General features: G+C 46.4%; 1 protein-coding gene across 1 annotated transcript; it reads right to left on the reverse strand.

Moving 5' to 3' along the window:
• Nucleotides 1–1,816: 1,816 nt before the first annotated feature.
• AZGP1 (alpha-2-glycoprotein 1, zinc-binding) lies at nucleotides 1,817–8,579 on the reverse strand. Its single transcript, XM_075528173.1, has 4 exons — nucleotides 8,504–8,579; nucleotides 6,366–6,626; nucleotides 4,089–4,364; nucleotides 1,817–2,142 (listed from the first exon to the last, which is right to left on the reverse strand). The coding sequence occupies exons 1-4, from the start codon at nucleotides 8,577–8,579 to the stop codon at nucleotides 1,817–1,819; spliced, it is 939 nt and encodes a 312-aa protein (XP_075384288.1).
• Nucleotides 8,580–16,230: the final 7,651 nt, after the last annotated feature.

The raw sequence follows: 16,230 nt of genomic DNA on the forward strand, positions 1-16,230 counted from the left end.
GTCAGGCTGGTGTGACTCTCCTCTCATGGCAATCTTCCCACCTCTTATTGGCAAGTGTCCCAGCCTTTCCACTTGATCTGAAATGTGAATCTCTCCAGGAAGTTTTCTCTGGGCGTGAGGGGCTCTGCGTTGCTCCCTTCCATTTCAACACCCGAGTACTCTGATATTTCCTCCTCCACCCTGTTCCCTCTCTCCAGACTCTGGTGGTTCTCAATCTCAAATTCCAATCTGCTTCCCCCGGCCCTGTTCATGTTGACTTTTTGGTTTCTCCTTGATTTGAAAATGCCATCCATTTATTTATTCAAAGTGTCATAGTATTTTGTTTTCAAATAACCACTGCTGTATGTTTCCATGTTGACTCTTGGCTTTTCTTCACTCAAACCTACCCGCTCTTCAGATAGGACTTTGTCTCAGAGGAGGGGGATGTGGAGTTCCTGTTGACCAGACAAGCTGTTTCTCAGCTTTGGCTTGAGTCAAAATATCTGTATAAGAATGCTTCAAAGAGTTCATGGAACAATTCCATTATCTTTTAATTCCATTTTAAAGCAAACTTCTCGAAACCCATAGATATATATGAAGTTTTCAAATTTAGCCAAATCTCAGAATTTTAAAGAACCAAACTGTGAGGGTTGACTTTGGAGTGATCCAGAGTTGGGGCGATAAGGCTAGGATGTAAAGAAAATTATTTTTGTATAAGATGGAAATGCACAGTCATAGGTAGGTGATATTTTTGGATAGTGGAATGAGAGTAGAATGCAAAGATGTGAGAGTTCTGCTCGGTCCTTTGGGAGTTAAACCTGTAGCGGATGATGAGTAACTCAGTTAAAAATAAACAAGATAATCACACACACACACACACACACACGATTTACAGCCCACCCAAGAACAATAGGGTCAGTTCCTTCTTGCCTTATGTCCTGTGGAGATCGAAATCTCTCAATAAAGCTTCCAAGACCAACATGGTTTGGGAAAGGTAGAACAGTTGAGGTGGAGGGCGATGTCTCCCTGGGAGAGAGGACGTAGTGAGAGGAATGGAGGCACAAAACTAAGCGGCTTGTATTGAAAAGGTAGGTTCCAGAGTTCTAAGACATTACAACCAGAGGGGCCGTGGTAATATCGGTGGACACCAGCAGTGGACACCTGAACAGTCCCAAGGGACTAAGTGGCAGGTACCTTACACCGCTTTGGACACACCTTTGGGAAGGACAAGACTGAAGGATAAAACCTTGTCCAGGGAAGAAAATTGAACTGTGAGAAATTGGATGTCAGAGAGCATTTAAAATGGAAGAGAGTGTGGAGTTATTTTTACTGGGTAAGAGTTCATGTTTTCAGTTTTCATGAGGGTCTGAGACACATGTTGGCTCACGTACAATGAAGAGAGGCCTCTTTTCTTCCGCACATATGTCTCAGAGGGTGAAAAATGTAGCCCTTGCTCGTGACTATAATTCCTAAAGAGCCTTTGCTGACACTTTGTCATTCCTTTGGTCCAAAGGACACTTCTGGTCGCCTGAGCATTTCAAAGATGTCAAATGTGCTAGGGACAGAATGAAAAATACGTTCCACACATCTATTTACAATATTATACTCTTTAAAATTGCCTTTCAGTGTTGTGTCAATTAGGTGAAGCAATCATTGGTTTGATTTTATAGAAGAAACAACAGGTCAGGTGATTTGGCAGCCAGAGGCAACTCAGTTCTCATCCAGCCTTTTGTCTCCAAATTCCCTCTGTCCCTTTAAACATCTTTCCCGGATCTCACCGATGGGGTTGGCACTGATGTCTCAAGTCTGTCGTTCTCATGCCAGGCAGAAAGGGTGATTATTGGGCCTTAGCCCCCAAGCCACCTTCACCCCTGGCTTCTTGTGTCCCATCCCACAGCACTCTGTGAGACTGGCTCATTCTACTGTGTTCCACGTGGCAGGTGTAGGTTTCTCTGTCTTCAGGAGGGACTGCCAGCACCACCGCGCGCTGGTATGCACCATTTCCGCTGGGAAGAACATCCTTCTCTGTCCCAGACCTGTTCATCTCACTGGCCCGCGTCCAGTACATATCAATTTCTCGTGGGTAGAAGTCATAGGCCAGGCATCTGAGGGTCCTCGTCTTCCCTGGGCCCGTGTGGCTGGTGAGTGACACAGAAGGAGGGTCTGTGGAGGAGAGAACATGGATCGTGAGGCTTTGGCATAGATGTCTCTCTGCCCTTGCCTCTTCCCACTCTTCCTCCTTGTTTGTCAGCGACTAGTGAGGGTCAGTACAGAGCTTTGTTGTTATCTCCTTTAAGAATTCTTTGTGAATAACCTTCCTATGAGCTTTGGATCCCTGTTGGATCATGGAATCCCCATGGTCATTTGCTGTTGTTGTTGCCAGTTCTCCCTACCCACCGTGGAGTAGGGATGAATTCCTCCGGAAACATTCCTATTTTACCCCAAATCTTTGAGGAGACTTTGCAGCCCCTCCCTTCCTTCGATCTCAGTTTAGACTCCTGGCTCGATCTGCGCTCCTATGCAGCAAAACCTTCCCGCTCCATCTGTAGACTGCTTTCTCATTACTTCTCAATCGCCAATGTCTGGCGATCAATCTTGCTCCCTTTTGCACCTTTTCATCCTCCCGGGCATTGTGCATACTCCCCTTCCTCTCTTCAAAACCAAACCAAGAAGGCAATGATCATGGGATGCTATCCTGGATCGAAGGGTACAGACCCCTCACGTCCCTCCCCCAAATTAATGCCCACCCAGAACCTGGTCTTTGCAGATGTAGGTCATCAGGTGAAGGTCAGGTCATACTGCGTGAGGGTGGGCCCTAATCCAATATGACGGATGGCTTCTGAAGAAAGGAGAGGACGCGCAGAGATACACGTATAGAAGGAAGATAGCATCTAAAGATGGAGGCAGCGATCGGCCTGATGCGTCTACACGCCAAGGAATGACTAGGATTACTGCCCGAAGTTAGGAAGAGGCAAGAAAGAATATCCTTCCGCATCATGGCCGTGCTGATACTTTGCTTTTGGCCTCCCGAACTGTGAGAGTAGCCATTGATTTAAGACACGTGGTTGGTGGCACATTGCTACGGTCACCCTAGGAAACAAATACCAATTTGCAATCTGAAATACTGAATTTGAGTCCCGGCCCTGAGGCTTATAGACGGCGCTCACCTAGCTTTCCGGACCGCTAGCATCCTCATTCATACCCTGGGCACCATTGTTTGGTTAGGTGCCGCTGAGTCGGTTCCAACTCTTAGCGACCCTCCAGACAACAGAACAAGATACCGCCCACCTCGCGCCATCCTCACACTTGTTCCGATGTTTGAACTCCATGCCCATCCATCTTGTTGAGGGCCCTCATCTCTTTACGTTGCCCCCCCCCCCCACTTTACCGAGCATGATGTCTCTATGCAAGGACTGTGTCTCCTGATAGCATGTCCGAAGTACGTGATAAGAGATGGTGCTATCCTTGCCTCTAAGAAGCATTCTGGCTGTATTAAAGCCCCCAACTTACTGCCACAGAGTCATTCTGACTCAGAGCAACCCTGCATGGGATTTCTGGGATGGTCAATCTTTAGAACAAACAGTTTCATCTTTATCTCGTAGAGCTGTCGGTGGGCTTGAACTGCTGTACTTGGGGTTGGCAGCCTAATGCCTAACCCATGGGCCACCAATCCCCTCAAACCTAGACCCACGGCCCTCAAGTTGATTCTGACTCATACTGACCCCATATAGGGGTTCTGAGCTTGGTTAGTCTTTGTAGTAGCAGATAACCTAATTTTTCTCCTACAGAGTAGCTGGTGGGTCTGAACAATTGACCTTGTAATTAGCAGTCCAACGCTTCCCCGACAGTGCCATCTGAGCCCCCCAAATTGGGTATTAGGGAATCCATTCTATTAAATCAATGCTTATCTTGTCTTAACCTGCCTGAAATTTTATCACTGTTCATTTTGGGCCCCAACTCTTGTCCTTCTAGGGAAGCAAAGAGTCTTAGGATGTGAAAGCCAAAAGGCTCAAGGGAATTTCAGGGCTGATAGGAAGCAGTGTGAGGTCACCTGGGTCTTTCTCAGATCAATCCTGGGGAGCAGGGCATAGGCAGGAAACAGTGAGTACCTTGTTGGTCCAGGTGAGTCTTGCTGTATTCCAGGTATGTCTGCAGCATCTCAGGACACTCCTCCTCCAGGTAGGCCTTGGCCCGTTGCACATAGACTTTTTCTGCCTCCCACTTCTGCTTGGTGTTTTGGGCTGCTGGGTCCGATGGAACCCAGGCTGGAATTTCTTTGTTGAACTCAATGAAGTCTTGTCCATCATAGGCATACCTCCAGAATGCTCCACTGCTTTTGTTGTTCCAAAGTTTACAACCAAACATTCCCTGAAAGGTGTGAGACCCTGAAGAGATGTCAGTTGGCTTAGTATCAACTCCATCTTACTTTTATTCCTGTGTAGTTTGCTACCCAATAGAAAAGTTTAAAAATATATATATATATTGAAATATACACTCCCTTTTGCTTGACATATAACATATTAGCCAGATACATTGTTGAGAAGGAGAGGAAAACTATTCACTTTAATATTTGAGGCTAATCCGAGATAAGACACGTTCTTCCAGAAATTTAAGAGGACTGTGTACTTTAGATAGACTTCTAGGCCTTCTGCTTTGTGATTGATTTGACGATGCTGAGTTCTTAGAAACCCACCACAACCATAAGGAACTGCATTTCTGAGTGAATTGGAAGGCATTTGGGCTTCACTTAGGTCATGAGACTCTCTCATTATCTCTCTTTCAGTGCAGTTGGCTAGACAATGCGATTACTCCCTCTTTTGCCCAACTTTTGTTATTTTTATTCCAAATCACTACCTCCCCTTAAGGAAATGGAACACAGTCTTTTCATTTAAGTCATAAAAGTAGGCACTATCCAATACTGATTAGTGATATTGGCGTAGATTCTGAATTCAAGATTTCTTAGATACCCCCCTCCACCCATGTTTCATGAACTTGAACCTTAACTCCTTTGTGCTTCAATGTCCTCATCACTAAAATAAGAATGCCAAAGAAAGAGAGAGAGAGAGAGAGAGAGAGAGAGAGAGAGAGAGAGAGAGAGAGAGAGAGAGAATGTCAACAGTACCTATTTTAGAGGATTGTGATGAGTATTAAATGTGTTAGTACAACTGCCAGGCATATAGTAAGTGGTCAATAAATAGTTACTGTTATTCTTGTCCAAGTGCTCTGTTGCCATTTCTTTACCTTCTTGGGTCATAATTGCTCACGCCAGCATTTCCATTCCAGCCCATCTCCCACCATCTTTACCTTCTTCTTCCAACACACTCGAAGCACAAGCCCCTTTCCTTACCAAGAGCCTTCCCATTCCACATCTTTCTGATTTCTGTACGACTCTTGGCCTCTTTTGGAAATCTTACCTCATTTGGATTCAGATTACATGTAACTTCTTGGACATGTTTGCACCCAGAAGCCAACCTTTCAGCACCCACTCTATAGTTGGTGAGCAATTGCCATTCACCAGACTTGAGTTGGCTGACTTGGGGCTGGACGCGGAAGATAGGATTCAGAGAAAAAAAACACCAGGTTGGGAGACACGAGAGCCTGTCTCTCTGCTTGGCTCTGTCAACATCTCCTTACACACGAAGACAGATGATCTGCTCTATGTCTGCAGTTTATAATTAGGAGGAATTTTAATGATTCCGTGGAACTCTGCCAGTCTGTGGTTTTGATTGGACACTTACCGAATATTTGCTGTGGACCATGATCTGTGTTGGCTGCTTTATTTCTCTCTATTCATTCAACAAATTTCTATGGAACAAGTATTATTGGCTGCCTGTCCCGATAGGTATAGGTGCAGATGAATCTAATAGACTCTTCTAGCCCTCGTGGAATTGATGTGAATAAATTATGTTAACTTTAATGATCGTGAAATTATGGAAGGCAGACCTCAGTGCTCAAATTTTTACAAGTGCAGCTCAGATCACTAAGGCCTTTGCTCCCTGTCAACCAGCTAGTGACTAGTGGAGCCACAGTGGGAAGCTAGGGCTGTCAAACTTTCAGGGTGCCACTTTCCCCCCAACATCCTGGACTTGGATGAGTCTTCTACCTTCAGAAGGGGTGGGTGGGTTTTGGGGGTGGGGCGCCAAGGGGTGGGAATGTACCTGAGTGAGAACAGACTCTAACATCATGTCCCATGTGGGTTGAAGCAGTATAAGGTGGTGTGTTGCGGAGTAAGGGGGATGCAGAAGTGCCTGTGCATTTCCACTTGAATCTTCCGTTCTTCCTCTGGGATCAAGACGATTCCTACCCTGCTGATTCCCTCTGACTCGTCATTGTTAGGTGGTCTCCTGAGCCAAGACCCGCCCCTCCAGCCGTCCTTATCCACTGACCTTCTCTGTCTTTGTAATAGTCCATGATGTCGTTCAGGGTCACCATGAATATGTCCTCCCTGGCCTTCTGAAGTTGGCTTTCCTTCTCCCAGTTCTCCATTCCTTCCACCTGACTCCAGGGTCCTAGGGGCTCAGCCTTTCTGCTGTCACTATTGTAGCGGAAGAAGGGCTGGTCGTTGAGGTAGGCCATGGCCTGAAAGCTGGGGAAGCCTTCCCTGGGCTTGGATAGGCCAGTGTAAAGGAAGGTCAGAGAGTAAGACTCTGCAAAAAAAAGAGAGAAAAAAGTGTGAGGGATGGGATTCTTCCACTTAGAGTAGTGTGCTGCGAGACAGCAGAGGGCAAGGAAGGAAGACTTCCCTCCCCAGCTCTCTTGTCCAGGTGGTCAACTTCATACATTGTAGGCCTTGTTGAATGAAAGGGCTCTACTTTTTCTTCTAGAAATGGTTTGGAGATCACTCTATTCCTGTACTCTATCGTTCCATCTTCTTGGAACAGAAGAAGGTACCATGTCTCAGTCTCCTTGTAGGCACACTGGGAGCAGGGGACTGAGTTCTGGCCAAGGGGAACGTGAGCATAAGAGAGGCCTTTTGTTTGGTTCAAGGTCTTTATGAGTTGGCTGACTTCCTCTTTCTCCCTCCCCTGGAGGCAGTAACTGGAGGCCACAGGTAAAATGGAAGACTCCCGAGAGACTGACAACTCGGATCTCTGCGTCACCCAATGGAGCTGGGAGAGTTTCCTGATGGGGAACGTGTTTTACTTGAGCAAGAAATAAATCTTTGTTGGGTTAAGTCACTAATAGCTTTATATATTATTGGAATATAACCTCGTCTGACTTGACAAATATAGCTAGAATTCGAGAAGAATAGAAAATTCAGAAAATGATCCAGATGGAACCAACACAAGGTAAGATTAGGATGGGTCTCAGAATCCTAGGACATATTTTGCATTTTGGTATGAGCTAGGAGATGGGTGAGTAGAGGGGAGATATTGCCTCTGCTTCACAATGAACTCACTATATGACTCCCGTGGGAATTGGTTAATGATGTTGGAGGTCATGTGGAAGAGTCTTAAACCAAAAAAACCCACCCCCAAACTCTCTGCTATTGAGTCAATGCTGACTCATAGTGCCCTACCTGTGTGCTTCTGCAACTAACTGTTTATGAAAGTAGAAAGTTCAATCTTTTGCCGACGGAGCTGCTGGTGGTTTCAAACTGCTGACCCTGAAGATGGCAGCCCAATGTGTAACCACACCACCCAGGCTCCTGGAAGATTCTTAGTGTTGGCATTATTCCTGTTAATCAATTTTAGATGTTATTATAAGACCGATGTAAAATTAATATTCTGATAATTTATAAATCAAACCTATTTTAAACAGGAACATCTTAAACTGTGAAAACCAGCGTACATTTCTTTGCTCTGAAAAGTTTATGTTTTGAATGCCCTGTTCCCCTTGTCCGAGAATGGCCGCTGGGTGTTCCCAAGCTCCGGGTGTCTTTTCTTTGAGGTCCCTTGGAGTACCTGATTGTGGGGGTTAAGGAATGGGTTTCCTTCTAAAACAGTGGTTCTCAACCTTCCTAATGCTATGACCCTTCCATACAGCTCCTCCCGTTGTGGTGACACCCCCCCCCCCAACCATAAAATTATTGTCATTGCTACTTCATCAGTGTCATTTCACTACTGTTATGAATCGGGCGACCCCTGTGAAAGGGTCGTGACCCACAGGTTGAGAACCGCTGACCTAGAAGCATGTCTCCAGTAATTCGCTTCTACATGTCTCCTTTTCAGAGACAGGCAGCTCCATCCAGCCATGGGAGGGAAAGCGGACATTAGAAAGAACCAATAGCAGAGGGATTCCTGCCGTGTCCTGGCTTGTGACCTTGGGAAGGTCCTTTAGCCTCTCTGGGGTCTGAGATGCTATTTTAATGATGATTATTTGCACTTTAAGGGTTTTAGATGAGAGGTTATGTAAGGATTTGAGCCCAGAGGCTCTCTGGATTCGAGCGTGGGAGCTGAGTTATGACCCTCAGACCCTCACACCTGTCGCCCTTATGGGGAGCTGAGCTGTTTCAGGAGAGCTTCTCCCAAACCCATGCATCCTGTCTTCCCCTCCCCTCCCCTTGCAATCTTCCCCCACTCACGGGTCTCGGTCTCCTGGGGGTCTGCAGGTCTCAGAAGCAGCAACAGCCACAGCAGCACAGCCACAGGTGTCCCCATGATGACTGGTTGGAAAGTGCCAGCCTTCCCCGGGTCCTGGAGCTTAGAGAAGGCTACTTGGAGAGAGAGCCAGGTGAAGTTATGGAAATGGCTGGGCTCAAAGCCAAGAGTAGGAGGAGGTGAGAACCTGTGAGCCAATGAGCATGCCAGGAGGGGCCCCTCCCCTGACAGGCAGAAGACAGGACAAAGAGGTTGTGATTCGTGAGTCAATAGACAAAGTCTGCAAATGGAGGGCTGAACAGGTTCATTACAGGACGGTGGGGGGTGGGGCTCTGTGTGGGAGATACACTGGGTCCTCCAGCTGAAAGTCGGCCAGTGGGATTGTTTGAGCTTTGTGCTCTGGCGAGTGGCAGATGCCAAGAGATGTGTGTCACCCATCCAGCGTTGGAAGGCAATCCCTTCCGGTCTGAAGTTCCCAGCTCCCAAAGTCAGCACAGACTGTACTTTGCAGGGGAATTTGGACCTTGCCGGAACACGGTGCAGTTCTCCCTTCTGGAAAGGCTCTTATCATGTTTGGAACCAGGGATTGGGACATCCCAAGTAGGACGCCTCCTGCACTGGTCCATATCCACCCCCCAAAAGCTCTGTCTGTAGGACAGTCATCCCTTCCCCTTCCTCCATTTATTTGTATGGCTGACATGGAAACAGCAAAGTTGTCCCTGCGACCAAATAGCTGTGTGTGGCTTGGCATTGAAGTCATTGACCAGCGGCATCGAATCAGGTGTTAAGGAAACAAAACAGCAGGAACACCAGGCAAAGCTTTCTGGTGATGCTGGGAGTAGACACAACTCCCAGCTCTTAGGGAGAGAGGGATAGCAGCACCCATTGGAGCATCCAGGGTGCACTGGGGTGATGTCATTGGTCCATGCAGTGGCGACTGGCACCACAGCCGCTGTGTGCTTACGGCAGGGCCTTGGGCTAGTTCGTTCCAATTCAAGTCAATTCCTGTTGAGCATTTGTTAAAACGTAGATTCTGATCCAGAGAAAGGCAAATTCTCAGCAGGGGGTCAAATTGGAATGAGCCAGTCTGAAGTCTTGGTTTACGGGACTGGTTCTGTGGTATGATTTTTTTAAATGGTGCTTTTGTCTGTCCAGTTCTAGCCTCTCCAAGAACTCTGGGAGCTAGCTGAGAACGTTTTTGGATTGTGATTTTTGCTTAAGAGATACCGTCGCAGCAACCCAGAGGGGGCAGTTCTGCCCAGTCCTATAGGGCTGCTGCCACTTGGCATCCAGTGGATGGCAGAGTTTGGCTTTTAGGAACACTTATGGATAATCAATATTTAGAAACATAGGTGAATGCTTAAACGGGCAAAGGTGAAAAGAAACGGTACCAGACACATTTGAGAGTAATTATGGACACTTTGGTGGAAATAGAGTTTGTCTCAGTTATCTAGTTAGTGTAACATAAATGTCACAAGTGGATAGCTTTTAACAAATGGAAATTTATTTTCTCTCAGGAGGCTAGAGAGGAAGGCTGTAGTTTTCCTAGACTCTGGCAGAAACAACCACAAAATCTCACTGCCAACAAGTTGATGCTGACTCACAGCAACTCTGAAGGACAGACCCCTATGGGCTTCTGAAACTATGACTCTTTATGGGAGCAGAAAGCCCCTTCTTTCTCTTGAGGAGTGGCTGGTGGTTTCAAACTGCTGACCTTTTGGTCAACAGCTCAATGAGCAATCACTGCACCACCTGGGCTCCTGGCAGAAGGCTGTTGCATCTTTTCAGCTTCAGCTGTTTAAGTGATCTTGAAGTGGCTTGCACCTATCTTACCCCACTTAAGCTTTTGTGCTTAATTTACTCTTTTATATCACAAAAGAGATTATTTTAAACATGCTCTCTGTTAGGCAGCCGGAGACAGGGGCAGAGGGATTGTCCCTCTCCGTGCCTGAACGACCGCTACAGGAGGTTGGAAGAGAATCAGGCGAGCCTAAGACAGCCATAAAGACTATCTGGGCATGCTCCAATTCAAGCCCGAGCTACGGGGGCGGTACACCTGGGTGGCTCAAAGGAGACCCAGATGGGCTTAATTCAGCCAATGGGGTCAACCAATACCTTCAACCACTCCCCCCAGCCAGAGGCCTCAAATACCTCGACTGCGGGGGTATGCGGGCTCTTTATCTTCACCCTTCGCTCCTGTGTCCGCTTGGCATGCTGCGGTCTCTCTGGCCTCCGTTCACCGAGTGTGGGTGCTCAGTCCCATGAGGTTGCCCATGTTCAGTGGTGAGCCCTAGCACGGCCTATGCATGGGCTGGCATGCTTCCCTGAAATAACGTGTACTATTTTGAGACTGTAACATCCGAAACTTCTGTCCTTTATGAAAACCCACTTGGATCACAAATCAGAATTTGGCGTGAATTCTTTCTCATGTGAAGCCAAGAACCGAGGTATTTCCCACCCAAGAAACCTAACATGTGCATTCAAATGATCACTGTGTTAGTCTGGGTAGATTAGAGAAACAAATTCATAAACATGCATATGTATATAAGGGAGAGGTTTCAATACAAGAGGAATTGAACATTGAGAAAACATCTTAGTCCAGTCCAAGGCCATAAGTCTGGTATTAGGCCATATGTCCGATACCAGTCTATAAAGTCCTCTTCAGACTCATGAAACACATGTAATGAAGCCAAATGCAGGACGATCACAAGCCAGTGGGTAGAAAGTCTTTGGGTCCAGTGGCGTTGTAAGCATCTCAGCGCTGGCAGGGGTCTCTCTGTGGCTTCTCCTGCTTCTGAGGTCTGGTGGTTTCCATGTGGCTTGTCTTCTGCAATGTCTCCCAGGGAGCGGCAGAGAGAGAGAGGTGTCTCCTGCCTCCAAGGAGGAAGTACCAGATTTCCCAGAATCCTCAGGAGAAGGCCATGCCCACACAGAAGTCTCATTGGCCATCTCCAGATTGACAGCCTAGACTCCACCCCTCCACTCTTAATCCTTAAATTGACACCAGATTAGGTGGCTACCCCAATCACATCAAAATGGTAAAGGAAACTCATTCCCAGATGGGGTTGCGGGTGTAGGTGTGCTGCTGTTTTTGTTAGGGGCTGTTCAGTCCATTCCGACTCATAAGGACCCTACTGACAACAGAACAAAACACCGCCTGCCTTTGCACCCGCACCACAAACGTTCTGAGGTCTGAGTCCAGAGGTTTAGCTGCTGTATAAATCCATCTTGTCGAGGGCCTTCCAGGGAATGATCTACATTTGGTTCTTTAGACCCTTTTACCCTCCCTGTGTTGAGGCGGGGTAGAAGCCCTGGCCCCCAGGTCATGACCAAGGCCCAGCCCCATGAGCCAGTCATCTTCCTGGTCAGGCCCATGTAACTCTCCTCTCACAGGAATCTCATCCCAACCTATCAGGGACAATCTTTGTACTTCTTGGCAAGCTTTCTTGGCCTTCACACTTGATTTGAAATATGAATCTCTCCAGGCTCAGTGCTGCTCTCTCCTCGAATACCTGGCCAACACCTGGGTTCTCTGAGCAGCCTACACCCTCTACCCACAGAGGTGGGTCTGGATCTCAAATTGTAGTTTCCCTCTGCCTTGCCCTGCTCATGTTAACGTTTAGACTTCTCACTGGCCTGAAATTTTTATCCCAACATGTGGGACTATTTGTTCAAAGTGTCATAAGTTGCTAATATACTCCGTGTATATTTCCTTTTGAATGACTTAGTTCTCAATTTTTCCCCTTTTGATTAAGTTGAATAAATATATCAAAGATGGAATATCCACATAAGAAAAACCAAAACAAAAAAAAAAAACTGAAGTGGGAGAAAAACCTGGGACGTATCCAATGTTTCCTGTCTGTTTTTGTTGCTATTGGCTGTCATACTATCGGCTCCACCTCCTGGTCACCTCATGTACAACAGCATGGAACATGTCTTGATCCTGCATGGTGGTTCACACACACGTTATAGCAACGGTATCAGTTCATCTTGTTGAGCCTCTTCCTCATCTTTTGGTGACCCTCTCCATTACCAGGCGTGATGTCCTTCTCCAAGTTCAAGGCATGTGAGACAAAGTCTTGCCACCGTCCCTTCTAAGGAACATTCTGCCTGTGCTTTCTCCAACACAGACTTGTTTGTTCTGGCAGTCCATGTTGTGGTAAGGTGCCATCGAGTCGGCTCTGACCCACAGCGACCGTATGCACAGTAGAGTGAAACAGTGCCCCATGCAGGGCCACCCTCCCCATCGTTCCTTTGCCCGAGTCCACTGTTGCAATCACTGTAGCCATCCATCTTGTTGAGCCTTCCTCTGTCCTTCCACCTTATCAAACACGATGTCCTTCTCCAGGGACTTGTCTTTCCTGACAATATGTCCAACGTATGGGAGATAGTTAAAGTTTATTGTGCCAACCTGGCCCATAAACACATGTGAGGTTAATTGAAGGGCAGAGAGATAAATGGCTCCGTGAGCCTCGCCTTTTGAGTTCTTGGGTGTCTGGCTTTGTGGTGGTCGGACCAGGGTGCAGCTGCCTTAGCCAGTTCCCTGCTTCAGCTTACAAGGCTCACTTCCTGTAAGACATGTCCAAGGAGAAGCCACATGGTCCTACCCTGATGCAGCCCTGGGTGCTGGAGCAGCCGTGTGGAGACCCCTGCCAGCATTGAGATGGTTACACGTTCACTGACTCGGAGTTCCTCTTGCAGTCAGTGTCATAGTGCGTGTTTTGTGAGATGGAGGAGGACTTTGTGGATTGGTGTTTGGGCTGCACTGGGTTAGGTTGTTTTCTTGATGCGTACTCGACCTTTATATAAAACTCTCTCTTATACACGAGTTTCTGTGGATTTGTTTCTCTAAAGTACCCAGACTAACACGGTATGTAAGACGACATCTTGTCATCCTTGCCTCTAAGGAGCACTCCAGCAGTCCATAATAGACTTAACATTCTTCACCGCACCATAATTCAAAGTCGCTCAGTCTCCCTTTGTCCTCCTCCTAATTGGCCAGCTTTCACAAGCACATGAGGAGACTGAAGAGACCAGGGGTTGGGTCAGACACACCTTGGTCTTTAGAGTGACAGGTTTGCTTTTAAAGTGACATGTCTGTCCAATCTTATATGTCACTTGATTTCCTCATGGCTTCTTCCATGGCCGCTAACTGTGGATACAAGTAAAATGAAGCCCTTGGGCACGTCATCCATATCTTGCTGCTGATGGTGAGCCCCGTTGTGAGGATTGCGGTTGTCTTTATATTGAGATGTAACCCATCCCGAAGGCTGTAGTCATTGCTCTTCAACAGCAAGGGCTTCAAGTCTTCTTTGCTTTGGGCCTGCAAGTCTGTTTCGTCTGCATATCACAGGTTGTTAGTCTTCCTCCTATCCTGATGCCACCTTCTTCTCCATGGAGTTCAATGTCTCAGATGTTTTGCTTTGCATATGATTATCTCACTATGGTGAAACAATACAACCCCGACATACATTTCCTGATTTGAAGCCAGGTCTATCCCTGTCATTGTCTCGTAGTGATGCTATAGGACAGGGTAGAACTGCCCCTGTGAGTTTCTGAGACTGTAACTCTTTATGGGAGTGGGAAGCCCCATCTATATGACTCAACATCAAGTTGATGGCAGTGGATTTGGTTTGGGTTTGAGTTTCCTGGTTTGGGTTTGAGTTTCCCCTTGTTGTGCTTGAATGCCTGTCTCTTGCTCTCTGTATATGTTCTGCATGAGCAAAATTAAGTGTCCTGACTGTCCCACTTTTGTGCAGTGTTATCCAGAATTTGTTACAATCCCTACAGTCAAATGCCTTTACATAATCAATAAATACAGATGAACCTCCTTCTAGTATTCTTTGCTTTCAGCCGAGACTCATTCTATATAAGCAACGAATCCCCCTGTGTGTTGTTGTTAGGTGCCAACAAGTTGGTCCTGACACACAGTGACCCTATGTCCAACAGAACAAAACACTGCCTGATCCTCATGATTCTTCTTGGGTTGGAGTCCATTTTTGCAGCCACGGTGTCAGTCCACCTTGTTGGGGACCTTCCTCCCTTTTGGTGCCCCTCTACGTTACCAAGCAGGATGTCTTCTCCAGGGACTTGTCTCTCCTGACAACATGTTAAAAGTATGTTAGACCAAATCTCGCCATAAGGAGCCTTCTGGTTGTTTAAGGAGCCTTTTCTTTAAGGAGCCTTCTGGTTGTTTCTTGGGCAGTCAATCTTCAATTTTCTTCACCAGCACCATAATTCAAATGCATCGATTCTTCTTCGCCTTTCTTCTTCAATGTCCAACTTGAACGTGCACGTGAGGAGATTGAAAATACCATGGCTTGGGTCAGGCACACTTTAGCCTGCAAGTAAATTCTCTATGCCTCATTTATATTTTCCTCTCTTGTTTGACTTTTTCAGGTGCATGGACCACATTATCAAGAAGCTTCTGTAGGTAATTAAATTAATCCTTGTTGGTCTTAGAATGGTTTTATTTGTTAAAATGGTTATTTGGTAAATAACCATTTGTAAAAATGGTTATAAGCTAGGAACGGAAGTGGAAAGCAGTGCTCCGTTATCTTAGAGCTTTCTCTGGTGCAGGGGAATTGTCTGAAGTCATTTGGACCTTTGATTCCCTTGTGTGCTGTATATATTTTTGTCCCCTCTAGACACTCGTCAAAATGTATCTTTTTTCTAGCCTTGACATTTTCCATAACTATATGTCTTAGTGTGAGTCTATGCCTACTTCTCTATTCATTTTCAATAGAACAGATATTCTAGAAGATATAGGGGCTTCCCACACTAATTAAGTTTCTTCTTTGCTCTCTCCTTTTTTTTCCCTATTTCTTTTTATGCTTATTTCTGGGAGATTGCCACAACTCTACTTCCCATCCTTTCTACGGAGTTTTCAACACTCTGCACCCACATCATTAATTTTTAAGAGCATCCTCTGGTTATTCATTTTTATTTTACAATTTAATGGCATTGATTATGCTTTTTCGTGTGTCACCATGTTCACTATTTTTTTTCCCTAAAATATCCCATCACCAACCCATCCTCCAACCAACCAACAACAACAACAACAAGCCTGGTCTTTCGTGGTCTCAAAACCCATTTTTGTCTCTCTTTACACTCAGCAGAGTACAACCACACTGTTCTGCCATGACTCCTGGTGGCTCTCCATTCTGAAAGTTTTCGTTTTAACTTGCTAATGAACCCTCGCAGGTGATGATGGAAACTGATGGTTAACACGAAACTGCTCAGGGACACCCAGGACATACCTGCCACGTCCTCACTGAAGCAAGGTCCCAGCCAGACACAGCCTGCTTTAAATTTGGGTTTCTTGACTTTTAGAAGGAGCCCTAGTAGAATTCCATAGGGGTAGTTCTACCTATTGGGTCGCTATGAGTCAGCATCCATTCAAAGACTGAGATTTTCTTTTAGTTTCTTTTAGAGGTAATACTATATTTTGCCACAAGAGGGAGCCTATCGGCCTGCAGAGGTAGGAAAATCAGCTTTGCAGCCCTCCCTCCTGAAACAGTCTCTCAAGAAGAATGCAGACTGGAGGAAGGCGTATATGAAGATGTGTGTGTGTGTGTGTGTGTGTGTGTGTGTGTGTGTGTGTGATATGAAGATGACCCAGCCTTGCTTGCTGAAAGCGACGAGGACATGAAGGTCAAGGATCGCGGTCTTCAGGATGGGTTACAATTCCATGTAAAGACCCCAACCCTCA

The sequence above is a fragment of the Tenrec ecaudatus genome, chromosome 12 (assembly GCF_050624435.1).
Source record: "Tenrec ecaudatus isolate mTenEca1 chromosome 12, mTenEca1.hap1, whole genome shotgun sequence".
NCBI classification, from domain to species: Eukaryota; Metazoa; Chordata; class Mammalia; order Afrosoricida; family Tenrecidae; genus Tenrec; species Tenrec ecaudatus.